This window comes from Microchirus variegatus (genome assembly GCF_963457635.1).
Source record: "Microchirus variegatus genome assembly, chromosome: 1".
Taxonomy (NCBI): domain Eukaryota; kingdom Metazoa; phylum Chordata; class Actinopteri; order Pleuronectiformes; family Soleidae; genus Microchirus; species Microchirus variegatus.
In genome coordinates, this window is record NC_139802.1 from 12,053,433 (window position 1) to 12,068,509 (window position 15,077).

Consider the following 15,077-nt stretch of genomic DNA (forward strand, 5'->3'; position numbering starts at 1 on the left):
TATTTTGCCCTTCCGTCAAAAAAACAGCAAAACTTTTCAAGGGTTTTCTAATAATCCAATAGCCTTCTTACGTGATTAGCAAACACAATGTACCATTAGAACACTGGAAATGGGCCTCTATACACATATGTACATGTTCCATTAAAAACCATACGTTTGCAGCTAGAATAGTTGTTTACCACATTAACAAAGTATAGAGTGTATTTCTGATTCATGTTATATTCATTGAAAAAAAGTGCTTTTCCTTCAAAAAATAAGGACATTTCTAAGTGACCCCAAACTTTTGAGTGTACACTGCACTAAACTATAGTGAACTGTTAATATGTGCCGGTGGAGGCTGCTATATGACGAGGCAAGAGTCAGCAGGTCGAAGATCAACTTACCTCAGCAGTAAGCTGTCTCTGGGCGTCTTTCGCTGCTCCTAAGTGCTGAGTCAGCTCCTCGTTCTCTACTGCGTACTGTACAAAAACAACCAACAGGTATGGAAAACACTCAACACGCAACTTACAATATGAGAGATGTCAGGGGTTTTCATACCAGTTTCGCCTTCTTCTGGAGGTCTACAATCTGAGAAAGGAGGTGTGTGATCTCCTCCTGCTGCCTGGAGGCGTCTTCATTCTTCCTGGCCAGTTCTCCGGCCAGAGTGGAAATCTGGAAGTTGGCGTGACCTGGGAACAAGAACAGGTGAATCAGCAAAAGTGAGAGTCTGCCAACAAACTGCATCTCCGTAGCATCACTTCCTTAGAGAGTTAAAAACTGACTCGTATCACTGCAGTAAATCAAATACTCACGTAGTTCTTTGACACAGTCATTGACAAGTTGTTGTTCTTTCTCCTCGTAAAAATCAGTTTCCGTCTCCAAATGACTGGCCTGAAAACAACGAAAATATACAGACATAACTAAACAATGCCAAGCAGTGTCTGACCTTCTAATGAGAAGAACAATGTTGCTGTCAACAAAGTTGAACAGACTCATCGTGGTAAGAGTCCACTCTCTCACTATCACGGTCATTGTCTACTGCTTTGTCCTCCACACGAGGGTTGCAGCGGGACCAGGAGCCAATCCCAGGTTGAAAGGCGGGGTTCACCGTGGACAGGTCACCAGTCCATAACAGGGCCAACATATACAGACGGACAATCACTCACACTAACACATATGGTCAATTTAGAGTGTCCAATTAACCTCTGCATGTTCTTGGACTGTGGGAGGAAACCAGAGAACCTGTAGAAAACTCTGTATGTTGTGTGTACCCCTGGTGTAGCAGTGAAACTTTTTTCCTTTATTCCTACCTCAGATCGCAAAGATTTGTTTTCCTCCTCCAAATCTTTGAGCTTCTTCTGCAAGGAGTCCAAGGGGAAAAAAGTCGGAGTTGACACACTGGTTTCACTGGGACGTGCACTGAAAACACACATGAATGTTGAGCTGTAGCAGGATGAACTTATTTTAATATCACTTATTCTTTTCTTTCAAGATAAAATACAGTGACATTGCGACGGCTCTATTGCTTCATACACCTTGTAAAAGCTTTAAATGGGAAGGTTTTATATTTTATAATTGCATTTAATTAAGACTGCATGTTGTGTAAGTGCATTGTGTAAGATTTAATCCAAAGAGATAAAGGGGAGTTGAGTGCAAGGACACGTACGGCGTGGAGGTTGTCGACTCTCCCTCGCTTTCCTCAGCAGCGCTCGAATAAAACTGCAGCAGCTCATCTTTCATGGACAGATCGTGACGCAGCTGAGAGACCTATGAGCGGGGAAACACAGAAGCAGATGAATGATTCTGGAAAAGAAGAGATGCTTAAAGTGCAGCGTTTGGTTAACGTCATTATTAAAAAAACAAAAAACAAAAAAAAAACACCCTCAGTGTGTACCTCCTCTCGTATGTGCTCTACTTGCTCCTCCAGCAGTTCGTTTCTCTCGCTGAGGGCTTTGTTTTTCTTCAACAGTGACTGTCCGATGCGAGCTGCTAACTCCAAGTCGCGTTCTTTCTGCACAGAGCCAAAGCATTGTTTTGTCCTTAAACGGCAAGTTTTAAAACATCGCAAAACTGCGGACACCGTTTAAATGAAGGCAATGCATAAAAACACGTGTGTGTGGTGGACGTGCAGCAGAAAATATAACTGAAATGGTAAAACAACACGTCCAAAATTCACACAACGTGTACTGTTCATTAAACACTTCAACATCACAGAGCGTATTCCGTCTTCACTGTTTTTATTTATGAAGAGGAAGTCGGTTGCAAGTGACGTCCCGATGTTTATCCTACCTCTTCCAGCAGTCGAGTGACGGCGTCAATGTCGCTGTAGGTCTTTGTCATCTGGCCCACTCGGTCAGCACACAACACTGCACAAACACACAGAGAAAGAGAAAATAAGATTATTTCATGCCCTACAGAAGAAAAAAAAATGCCATATAAAATGTATCATCAGCATCACAGCTACAGATACCTCAGTGGTCCTTCACAGGATTCAGCACTGTGCTCTCAACTCTCTGTAAAACCTAGGTGAATCTTTGACTGCAGGTAAAAAATTTAGTAAAGGACAATTTTCTATCCATAACTACTACTATATACACCAACCAATCCTTGCTGATAACCGAACTATGTTATACAAGTGTATTATTGTTCCTAACGCACTTAGTGGACACGTGTTGGATTTCATACTGTAAAGTAACATTACAAAAAAAACCCAGATAAACGAACAATGATTCGCCGTTCCTGCTCTCGTCTCGTCCGCCCTCCACTCTTCTGCGCTGAATCGGGTTACACTATATTAACTATACTTAAGATGTTCACACCCGCACACATCTTTACAAGAAAAAAACACACACACAGACAGAGTTCCAATATTCAGAAGCCGTCATATTGATTTAGAAAATCAAACCGCGGCACTATTTCGCCTACAGCAGAACAAATTCTGTCCCTCTGTCTTCATTATTAACCTTCAATCCTTTAAACGACTGAGTGATATGTTTTCAGCCTGGACTGAATTCATTGTTCACCTTCAGTGGCCTGAAAACATCACATTCATCAAAAGTGACCATCTGCCCCGGATAAAACACTATTTTCTGTGCTGCTTGAGAGTAATTTGCTCAATTGATTCTTAGCATGGTCCTTGGTTGAGACAAAAGTTACTTCTTTTATTATTATTTTTTTTTAAAGATTTTCCCAGATTACATTCACATATGCACACTACCGTTCAAAAGTTTGGGGTCACAGAAATGTCCTTATTTTTTTATTTTTTTTCAATGAATATAACATTAAATAATTCAGAACAAAAATACACTCTATACATTGTTAATGTGGTAAACGACTATGCTAGCTGCAAACATCTGGTTTTTAATGGAATATGTACATAGGCGTATAGAGGCCCATTTCTATTGTTCTAATGGTACATTGAGTTTGCTAATCACGTTAGGCTATTGGATGATTAGAAAAAGTAAAGTTTGAAGGGCAAAAAACATCATTATTGCAAATCTTGTCAATGCCTTGACTAGTGTGACTTTGAATGGAAAACACAAACAAAAATGGTACAGGTGTCCCCAAACTTTTGAACGGGAGTGTATAATCAGGCATCCATAGACTCAGCCAGTCACACAAGGCCAATATATTTCTGAAACGCTGCGTGATGCCCAACAGGAACAGTTATAATGCCATATATCACAGATTATTGTAAATGATTGGACTCTAGTTGAGAAGAGCAAACAACCTGCCGAACACGAATAACACTGAAAGCTCATTGTCCTCAGAATGCAAAAGAGAGTTTGGCTGATGCAAATAAAGCATCACATTTTCACCCATCACAGTAAGTGTACAGCTGCTGAAAACAAACACATAATAAATAAACCAGCTGTGCTTCATCATTAATATGGATTATAAGTTGCAAAACTGTTTGTAGCCTACCCCACTATCAGCAGGTGAACGAACTCACATAGACCATCAAGCCGCACCATGACTAAAAAAAGAGTTATAAAGTTTTATGGGTTTATTTCACACTTGGACGATACTAAAAAAATAGATGTTTAATCTCAGTGTAATTTACAAACACACAGACCTGACAATGGAATAAAAAAAAAACACCCACCTATACAAACTACTCTCCTGAGCTTGGTTACTGTGGGAACAATATGGCACGATACCAATGAGAATACTGTATGTGTACCTGTGTGCACACACAAAATGCATCACTGTGTGTATGTGCTATCAGGCCTATGATGAGATTGTATACTTGATAACAACAGGTGCAGTCTGTCAAACTTTCCTGCGTGTTTGCTTTCCATTGAGGAACCAGACTGTTTCCGAGGCAACACTCCACCCAAGTCAGATGAATAATACGCAACAAATAAAAACCACACATGTAGACATGTCATAATTAAGCCAATCGGGAAACAAAGACAAGGTTGTTTCTAAATGACAAAATGCCTGGGATGTTAGCCAAATAACTACTCAACAAATCAAATATAAAAAAGCAGAGAGGGAGTACACTTTGTGTAATAATGTAGACCAAGAAAAGAAGAGGAATTTCCTGGTCTTTTATTGATTGAAAAGGACCAGGTCGGCTTTCCCTTTATTTAATGATTTACTTTATTAATCTCTTTAGTCGTAAAAGGGTGGTAAAGGAAGAAGGAGTGACGCCAAAAAGTGTAGTGCGAGCTGTAACCCCATACTGTAGGGTGATCAGGATGAGTTCCTTTTTTGCATAGTGAGAGGAGGTAACTTAAGACAGAAGCTCCCGCTCCCTCTTTGTCAGGTGGAGGATAATGTTTAAGGAAAATGTTTAAGTTGTTCAAAATCGTTTTTTTTGTAAAAAACTTGGACCAGATCTCTACAGTTTTAAATTCAACTAATTATGTTCAGAACTGGTAGCTGACTCTTCTGTTTTGTTTGTCCGTCTGTGTTGCAGCAGGGGGGGCTAACGGACGCAGACGTCTGGAGATTATATCCTGGCTGCTTCTGGGCAACAGACAACACACAGGTTCAATGACAACAAACATGCGCTGTGACAATAAACTGAAGGGAAAAGTTGACCCTTGTCAAAGTTTAATCAGCTCACAACTTCAGTGGAACTGTAAAAGGTGCATATCTTGAGGACTATTTCTTTATTGGGCCTGGGTTGATATCAAGCCAAAAAAACATGTTTATGCCACAGTATGTGGGGAGATTTGACACATATTTATATGTATTTAATACAGCACAGAAAGTGACCAATCCGTTATTTTATTCTAGACTAAATTCTATTTATACATATTTAATGATAAAAAAAAAAAGTTTACGTGTCCCAGCATAAACTAACTATAGAAGAATAAAGAGCCAAGCTAATATTTGAATATGTCAAATCAGCAGGGAAATGAATCACCACTGTGCTGAGAACAGACAAACGCACCTATTTGAAAGACTGCACATGCAGGAAAAATCCTCAGGAGACACAATATGCTTCAAATATGTAACAATAATACTCCCCTTAAGGATTTTACGTCACCACCACATAACAAAATGATTCGATAATGAAGCTCAGACATGCGCACGTCTGACTGGAGGCAAGCAACCAAGAGGATAATGTTCTTATCACAGATGATGCCCTGCTTTACAGTACAAAGATGATCATCCTCTACCTTCACACAAAACCTGTTGCTCTTCATCCATCTCCTCTTCTGTATTTTCATGACCGGGAACACAGACATATTCCTCTTCTGTTTCCTCATTCTCCTCTGCTTCCTCGCGTTCTGCGCTTCTATTACAATCATATTCCTCATCATCCTCGTAGGAGAAGTCCAACTCGTCGTCAGCAGATGTAGACAGTGCCATCCTGGACTCTGGCACCAGGGCTAACCAGTAAACCATGAAGCCTGCTGCCTCTGCAGTGCCATGGCTCCCAACTGTGCTGTGCTCATCTGAGGGAGTGTTTGTTTTTTTTCAATCTGTGAATCAATACTTTCTGTGGGTGTGCCTTGATGTGAAAGTACACATCTATGTAGCTGTATCTCTGGAAACTCAACTGTGTGTATGTGTGTGTCCCAGTAAAAAGTCGTGTTGCATGTGTTTGTAAAAGTGTGTGTATCGTTTGTCCCCTGTGGTAACTCTGTGACTGGACCAGATATCTCTCCTGACTCCTCCCCCTGTGCTCTGTGACTGGTCAGAGAATGGCCTACTCTACTTCACCACATACAGGGGGGTGGACTTACTCACTCTGTTAAAAGAATATGAAAGTCATACAAGTAGGTTAAAGTGGTTTTAAAAGCATTTAATCGGATAATCTGCAATAGCTGTTTTCATCCCTCAAATCTTTTTCATTTCTAACCTTTTCCATGAAAGGTTTTTTCTTTCAAATGTTCAGGTCCATGCCTGCACAAGGAAAGTGCAGCTTGGTGAGACACCCGCTCCTCAGGTGAGTCTCAAGTCCAGTAAATGCAACAATGCAATGTACTCATGTATCCCCCTCCAAGTGAAAACAACTTGGTACAGTCTGTTCTGCCACTATGGAGACGGGCCAGCACAAACAATAGGAGGCATGCACCTGTTTCCAGGGTGGGGCCAGACACCGTGTGACCATACAGGTGAATGTTTTTGACACACATCCAAGGGAGATTCATGGGACAGGTATCTACACAGTGGACCAACAGGATTACAAAATACAGGTTGAGTTTATGGCTGCACTTATCCGTTTGTCTGTTGCACAACACAACTCAAAAACTGCAAAACCAATATGAACCGGATAAAAAAAAAATGATTAGATGGCCTCAGAGAGAGATAATAAACCAAGAATCCCATTCCATTAATGACTTCATTACTTATACATGACAGTCAAGTCATTGCATTTGTTTTTAAACTTACAAATGGTATGTTACACATCAAAGGGAGCTGAATTACTGAGACCTGTTCTTGCAGCGATCTTTCATGAATTCACATTAGCCGCATCAAAGGAGCCCGACTCACTGCTCGAGTGTTATAATGACTGTAATTGGTCTTTTAAACCGATCCGAGCTTAGTACCGTCCTGCACGCGTGAGTAACTCCACTCAATGGTAAGGATGCAACGCTCTAGGCAACAAAAGAGTGGACACACAAAAAAAAGAACCCTCTGTGCTTCTGAGCAGTGTTTTCCAACTCCCAATTGATTTTCTGGTCACATTCACTCTCTCCTCTCCACTTGATCTACCTTTTTATTATCCTGTATTTTAAGTGCAACGAGATAGCTTAAAGATGCCCGTTTACAAGCTATAATAAAGCTCTATAACGCAACGCAACAAATAAAAGCACTTAAAGTCATGGAAGTATTACTCTTTTTTTTTTTTGCTCTATTTTAAAACCCAACTTGTGAAGGGAGACAACTACACCTTTAAACCCATTGACTACAGACAGTAAGTTTAGTTTAAACTGGTTCATATTGTTTCTCAAACACATAAAAACTGCTCACACAAAATTCCATGCTTTGTCTCCCAGCTTCATTTTGTTTCCTGACATTCTCCCATCCCCCTGTCACATGCCCTGAAAGAATAGTCTGCCCTGTTTCTCAGCCTCAGGCCTCTGCCCTGGTCACCGTCTGTCCATCCAGCCATTTGTTATGGAGAATGTTTGGCAGAGTGCTAATGACAAGAGTGGCTTAGAGGAACATGCAAATCCCTGGGCTAAATATAATCCAACCTACTTCCACATCCCTCCCTTGCATATCACAGACTATAAAACCAACCAGCTGCTTTCTATTTCTGCCTCTATTCGCCACGGGAAGCTGTTCCAAAGAACCTGCTCACCTAAGCTCAAACAGCTATTTGATCAACTCCATAAAACATTAAATAAAACAGTACAGTCTACTGTCGTCGGCTGTCACTGCCAAAATAATATTGCAGATGTTTTTACAGCACAGCTCACACTGAGCAGGCACTATACCATGTAAGACTGTTATGTAACTGTTTCAATAGAGCATCCCTGATACCATACAGATTCTCACATAACAACTCATCATATTGTCCTCCGACATCCAATAGACAAAGTTTGTTCTACTGCTTTACAAAATGTGTTCAAATTTACAAAAATACAGCCATGTTCAGTCACAAGATAATCAATTGCTGCAGGTGAGAGTACATCAATACATGTAGTGTATAAAGGACAAGAGAGGGGAGACAGATTACAGTGGACAGATGCAGATGAAGACAGTGAGGGGGTGACTTAGGCAGCACCTTATGGCTCGTAATAAACACAGACCACAGCTCTAACCTGCAGTTAGTCACACATCTCACATGACCAGGTGCTATTGGTCCTCCACCTGCCTCGGCTGTGTGTGCATGCAGAGTTATAACACCTACAGTTATGTTCTGTAGCTGCAAGATAATAAAAGAAGCTGCCTGTGCAAGGACATTAACTTTCACTGCACCAAATTCTACATCATTTTAATGGTTTGCAGACATATGTTAGTCGTAATATTTGTTTATTGCTTGCTACGTTTTTTTTTTTTTGTCACTTAAATTTTTAATGAAGGAACATTTTCAACATTTAAAACAAATACATGCAAATTGAATATATGGCTGCCCGGGAAGTGCATGTTATTTCTCCAGTCCTGTAAAATTGTGTATCTTTCAATTATTACTCCAGTCAAGTATCAGCGTTTAGAGTCCTGTATAGGGTCCATTTCTCCCATTTCCTGTCCAGTTGTGCTCCCTGTGCTTGCTATGTATTTTGCATTCCAAATCCCAATCAAATTACTTTTACAAGTCTGCTCACAAAAAAAGATTTGCTGCCTCCATCTTCACTATTATCAGTACAATCAGCAGGTGTCTCTACACAAGTCCTGATTCACCAGACAGGAACCACAAAGCCTAGCCTCACGTTGCACACATACACCCACAGAGAGTCATATTAACTACTCCATGGTGTTATTGGTGGAAGCCACACTGAGTCACAGCCAGAGAGCACCTGTCACAACACCCACTGTCGTTTAAATATGTGCAATACATTTTGAAGGTTATTTAAGGTTCTTATCTTTGCATTCGAGTACAGTAGGTAACATTTTGACAGCATCTCATGTGGCAATGCTCCATATTGCTTAAATATCTGTAAATACTGAACTGAAGATTAACTTAAACATCTTTAGATTACAAATCGAATCGCAACTGGAATATGTGAGATATTTTACCCAAAGCATACAGCCTTACTTTCCTTCACACCAACATATGTGTCATCGGAGGACAAAAATCAGGTCAGTGGTCATGAATCACCTTATCATATCGTGACTGAATATTTATGGCACCCATAAAGCAGGCGTTCTAGTTAAAAGAACAGTCCCAGTTTACTCAAATAAGATCAACAGTGTTCCAAATGAATCTGCTACACTGTGTTTATTCAGAGTTTAAATGTTGAGATTTGGATCTGATGCATAAAGGTAAACAGCTCTCGTCTTGTCATGATGTATTTCATTCTGCAGCAATTGAGACTTCCTTGTTTCCAGCACTTGTACATATCCAATAGCACTAAGTCCTCCAACTCTTCAAATGCCACAAATCAATGCATACAACTGTACCAGACTGTAGTCTTACCATCAGTACACTCTTCATAGTACCAGTCCAGTTCATAGTAGTCTGCCTTGACAAACCTCTGGCCTTGTCTCTTCATCCTCACTGCTCCGGCACACAGCTGTATAGTCTCTGATGTCCCAGCATACTTAGCTGTAGCATTTTTTCGTCCACTGGTCAACTAGTCGGTGCCAAGTTCTGCTATCCCAGCATGCTTGGCAGTTGCCAGATGGCCCAGGGTCATTGTCGATGAGCATCTACCCAAGCTCCTCATATGCCCTTTCCGTCCCTCTCTCAATAACAGCAAACTATCAGCATGTGATGCTCCATATTTGTTGTGTTGCTGGTGCCATCGTTGCCCGTCATCCCTCATTACTGTTACTTGCTTCATCAGTTGTCATCCAAACAAAAGGGGCGACTCTTTATGGTTATTAGTTGCCCAGGATTTCTGTCATATTTCTTCTATCCATGCGTTCACCTCAGTCACTCCACAAGATTCAGCAAATGTGTCCGATTCCATCCACTGTCCATGTTCTCATCCATTTAGAGCTTCACGTTCCATTCATGTTTACATTCCTGTGCTCCTGTCATGGTGTCCTCAGATGTCATTTCAGAACAGTGGTCTTCTCTTTTGTAACACTGCTTGCTCAGTGACAGCACTCCCGCTACATATGGATAGGTTGGGCAATGACTCAACACAGAGATACAGAGCGTGAGCAGCAGCAGCAGCAGCATCAGAAGTCACGAGTTTTGCAGCAGAAGTGATGATAGCCATGACACAGGGGGGTGGGTGGAGTTAGAGAACGATTTCGAGCCAATCAGTTGGAGCATATCCCCAGCTCCTTCACACCCACCATTCACATGCCAGCATCTCTCCCTCCTCTCCTCTACTTTGTCCTTCTGTGGCGTTGCTATAGTAACAGGCTCACACTCCAAGGACTGAGGCTCAGCAGCATGTAGAGGGTGGGCTAGCAGGAACAAGTGTAACGTTGGCAGAAGTGACGTTGCTAACCCAAAATGAATGAACACAATGGCACCCAGTGATTGGTTGTTTTTGGATGAGGAGTGATGAAATACACACATGACCAGTGCAGAGCAAACAGAGCAGGGGGTTTCATCAGGGCAAAAGCAAAATGCAAAATACATGATACTGCAGATTATGCCATTACTGCATGATAATGTATTCTTTGTATAATAAAAGGAGGATGTTTTTGATTAATAAATCTTTCTGTGTATGTTTCCAGGTGCTATGGAATTATAACGATAAACTCGAATCCAATCTTTTCTTTTCCAAGTGACTTGCAGAACACTTCATAATTCCAAAAAAGGTAAAAACAACAAAAACGTATTTCAAGAGTGCATTATAACTGCATCTTGCAGGGGTGCAGTCCCAGTGATATAAAAACACTGATGTCATGCAAGCAAAAATGCTTCTAAAAATTCAGTCCACATAGCCTTCGAGGAGGTTTGGGTGCCAAACAAGCAGAGACCACATTCTCACAATGTTACACTGGCAAGTTTTCTGGTGAATGGGCAACAAATCTCCTCTATGAGATGGATGTCAACAAAACATGATTGCCTCCTATAGTCTGGCAGCCTCCATCATACCTTCTTAATTGTCCTCAACCAGCAGGCTACTTATATAAATTAAAAACCACTTGGGTGAGGTGTAAAACCACAAATTCAAAGCCTGTGGATGAGTGGTATTTTTTCCTGAAATTAATATGACTAAGGGCGCTTTCACACCACTAGTTCGATTATTTGATCCGCACCAGGCAATACAATTGTTATTATGTAACATATGACTCCAGTGTGGTCCGCTTTCACACCAGCAAACGAACCAAAATTGGCACGATTGACGTTTCATCAATGTGTTATATCTTCCAGTAGAAAAGCGCCAATTTTGACTCACTATGGAGCAACACGTTTGCACATTGCTACTTGCTCTGATCTTCGTTTATTACATTCTCTGTATTGGCCATTCTTGGCAAAATATCCAATTTGAGAATGAGTCGCGGCTGCGTCTGGAGAACAATCAGCTGATGCGCTGGAGTCGGCGAAGACGTATATCGCGTCATTTCAGGCAGAGGAGACGCGCTATTTTCATGAATGTGGTCGTGCTAACTAAGCGGGCTTGATTTGGTTCTTATGTACCTGGCCATGTCATTGTCCCAGGGCTGGCTGGCTAAGATCAATGTCAAGACCAAGGTGTCTGTGTCAGTGTGAGGCATCATGGTGCAGTCACAGTTCTACATTAGGCCTATTTATAAAGACACTTGATCTATTTTAAAACCTGTTCTACCCTGAGTCACCCTCCAAACGGACACGAGTTGGAACTAAATTATTTATGGTGAGAAAAAAAACACTTTAGGTTTTCCTTTGCTTTGCAGTGTGCGCATGTGAGCCTTCAACATGTGCTTATTTGCTATATTATTTGATATAAACACAACAGAGGTCTGATTAGAGAGATACAGAGAGTAAGACCCATCTGATTTATTTGTGGCAATCATGACTACCTATCACACCCATGCTGTGTTCGACAGATGGTCATCTCTTTCCCTCCTTTTCCACCTCTGATTCCTGCTCACTCAAGGTCAGTATGAACCTTAAATCCTGTCTAATAATGGTTGCCCAAAGGATGAATGTATGTGTGTGTGTGTGACTTCAGTTTAATGTTCAACTTACAGAAGTATTTGAGGGTCTCCTCTATCTGTTCAGTGGTCAGGTCGAGGGCAGAGTCAGGATCCACCAGTGGCGTGTGCAGCCAGTCATCTTGCTCATAGCCGAAGATGGTGTCGGCTCTCAGCTTGTAGACTGGCAGCTGCTCCTCCAATAAACTGATAATCTCAAGCTCTGGCAAATCAGTACTGTTACACACATCTGTAGAGACAGGAAGACAAGACACAAAATAGTGCAGGGAGTGAGGTTCGGTGATGGGTACAACTTCAGTGTCACTTCTGATAATTTCAACAATGTAAAGCAAACGACACATCAGCTGTTCACTTGAAAGGAAAACATAGGATGCCCTCTAGTGTCCAACTGTGGCACTATGGAGACACACGAGGGCTCATGTTCCTGTGCATTTGCCTCGTCAACTAATTAAAATCAAAGCTCGCTTGTGGAGAGGCATTAAACGTAACCGTAAAAATGCAACACAAATAAAACATACAGTTCAAACACTCTCATACAGGGACAATAAAAAGTGTTCTACCCCCTTGCACTTAAGTCATCACAAGCCATGGCCAATAAAATAGTCTGCAAACAAAGACAGCAAGCTTCTACTTCAAATTCAAGTCAACCATAGAGTCGCATTTCTGTGCTGCTGTGGAAAAAACTGAACAATCTTACCTAAGCTTTGAGCTATGCGCCTCTCTGCTCACACATCAGGTCTGTGTGCTATTAAAAGAGACTCTGGACTGTGGACTCTATGGTAGAGCAGAGCTCATTGTCTCTGTTCGTGCATCTAGGTTTTAGTCACTTTTTCTACATTATTGTCCAAAAGAGAAGCTCTGAGAGAGAATAACAACGAACACACACTCCCTCTATTCCTGTCTCCGTGGATCTCATCTATTGTACTCTCTTCCTCATCTGTCCATCTATGTGTCTCAAACAATGCTGTCTCTCACTGCTAAGCCAGACTGAATGACTGACTGTGCTGAAAAAGGGACACACACAAACACACACACACAGTTAGAGCAGCTGGGAACCAGCAATCACAGTCAGTGAGTGACATTTCAACACAGATATAAATATTAGACGTGATGAATGCTTTTTTTAATGACTTAAAAATTAAATAATGTTTTAATAGTTTGTGTGAGCAAGAATGTGATTATTTTAATGCCATGCCCTCTACAGCTAACAATACATTTGATCATTTCATAAGACAAATGCACTAACAACAGATCTGAAACGTTTGAGCCAATTTTATTATGTACCCTGGTTACTGTATTTCATTGTTTCTTTAATTTTGAACCATCAAATGCAGCAGTATACTTGCTTTTTGGATGACACAAATGAAATGTCAATCCATTGTATTTGTAGAAATCTAGAATTATTTTCCTCCGTCAATAATCTATATCCCGAGCGAATTCCATCACAGACAAAAGCAGCTGAAATAATAAGCTCTTTGATGGAGCTAATAAATCAGAATGACTGTAAATAAAGAAAGGCACATTTTTAAATAAGTACACCTGTAATATTAGCAGCTAAATATACTGTTAAACTTCAAGAATAATCAAATTAAAGTAAGGGAAAAAAGTTCGAGAATATCAAAAAGCTCACACAAACCTGATCCTGGGAGGATTTTGCTACTCTGAAAAACATGACCATTGAACTTCAGCCCCTAAAATGAGAGCTGATAGGATGTGGATGAGGATAATAATAGAGCACAAACGTGTGCTATGTTGACAAAAGGTCAACGGAGACAGCAAAAAGTAACTGTGTACGTGCATGTGTTTAACGATAGTTTCACGATAGTCCTAACTGTCAAATACAAAGAATGCAGCTAAAAAGTTAACCAGGAATGTCCAAAGTAAACAAACTCTGGAAAGTTTTGTTGACTCGTGTGAATATTTATTTAAATCCATTTAGTGTGTATCTTCTTTTTTCTGTTGTTCTCTGTCAAATAATGCCAATGTGCCAAATGTGTTCTTTCTTAACACTGAAGTACTGAAGGACAACATGGTAAGAGCATTTAAAATGTTAACTGCTCAGTTCAGACAAACTTGTCATGTGATCAAGCAAAGTTACAATTCAAGTCTTGCATTGAAACGTACGTAAATATTGACTGCTCTCACAAAGACGCTCAAGCTGCAGGCACATGCTAACATTACCAGTTGCTCGTCGCCGCCGCCAGAGGAAGAAAGTTCAAGTTCAAATGTAAGAGAAGACCACTGTCACACTGTTGTCCTGTGGAGTCTGAGCAATAAAACACACCAGCGCGTGCCGAGGACAGAAAGTCCAAATTCAACATCAGGCCATTACTTTTGCTACAGAAAAGCACTGACAAATACGGATACATATAAAGTTTGGTCAAACTAATCAAGGAAATCCTTTGCTCGCTCTACACATAATACTCACTGAGACCCCAATGACTTTAGCGAAGAGGAGCACAAGGGTTGGTTTCAAACCGTCTACTCACTGTACAAATACAGAAGTGATACTCGTGGCCAAGTTAAGGATTTAGATCTTAACAACAAACTTTATACTTTAAGGCTTTCTTAAATACACCAGGGAGGAAAAAGGGAAGGGAGGAAACCGAGTGATTCACTAAGCAGAAAAACAAAGATCAAGAGATCTCTTAACAGATGTTAGACAGACCGGTCGTGAGCCGACACAAATGCTCGCACAAAACCAGGCACAGAAACCTAAACCGTGCAGTCAGTGTACTGTTACTCACTCATGGTGCCCGAAGCCTGACAATCGCAGACACTCCTGCCCCGCGATCACATTTTCCACTGGTCCGGGAAAGGGCAAGGTCACAAGAAATCACCAACGGAGAGGCGAGAGAGAAAGAGCATAGGAAGACAGAAACATGAGGAACAGGAGAGGAGAAACATAAAGTTTGAAACGGACG

General features: G+C 41.0%; 1 protein-coding gene across 3 annotated transcripts in view; it reads right to left on the reverse strand.

Annotated features, from left to right (window-relative positions):
- trak1a (trafficking protein, kinesin binding 1a) overlaps positions 1–15,077 on the reverse strand; it is a 30,350-nt gene that overhangs the window by 11,583 nt on the left and 3,690 nt on the right. For 2 of the 3 annotated variants that reach the window (XM_083887004.1, XM_083887002.1), the window contains exons 1-9: positions 14,901–15,062; positions 12,188–12,382; positions 2,269–2,345; positions 1,874–1,990; positions 1,646–1,746; positions 1,290–1,398; positions 792–870; positions 538–668; positions 384–458 (exon numbers count right to left, since the gene is read on the reverse strand). In XM_083887004.1, the coding sequence (XP_083743130.1) occupies positions 384–458; positions 538–668; positions 792–870; positions 1,290–1,398; positions 1,646–1,746; positions 1,874–1,990; positions 2,269–2,345; positions 12,188–12,382; positions 14,901–14,904 (888 nt within the window). In that variant the 5' untranslated portion in view covers positions 14,905–15,062. Of the gene's footprint in view, positions 1–383; positions 459–537; positions 669–791; positions 871–1,289; positions 1,399–1,645; positions 1,747–1,873; positions 1,991–2,268; positions 2,346–12,187; positions 12,383–14,900; positions 15,063–15,077 lie in introns of those variants that run through there. The other variant, XM_083887003.1, reaches the window with a different exon arrangement.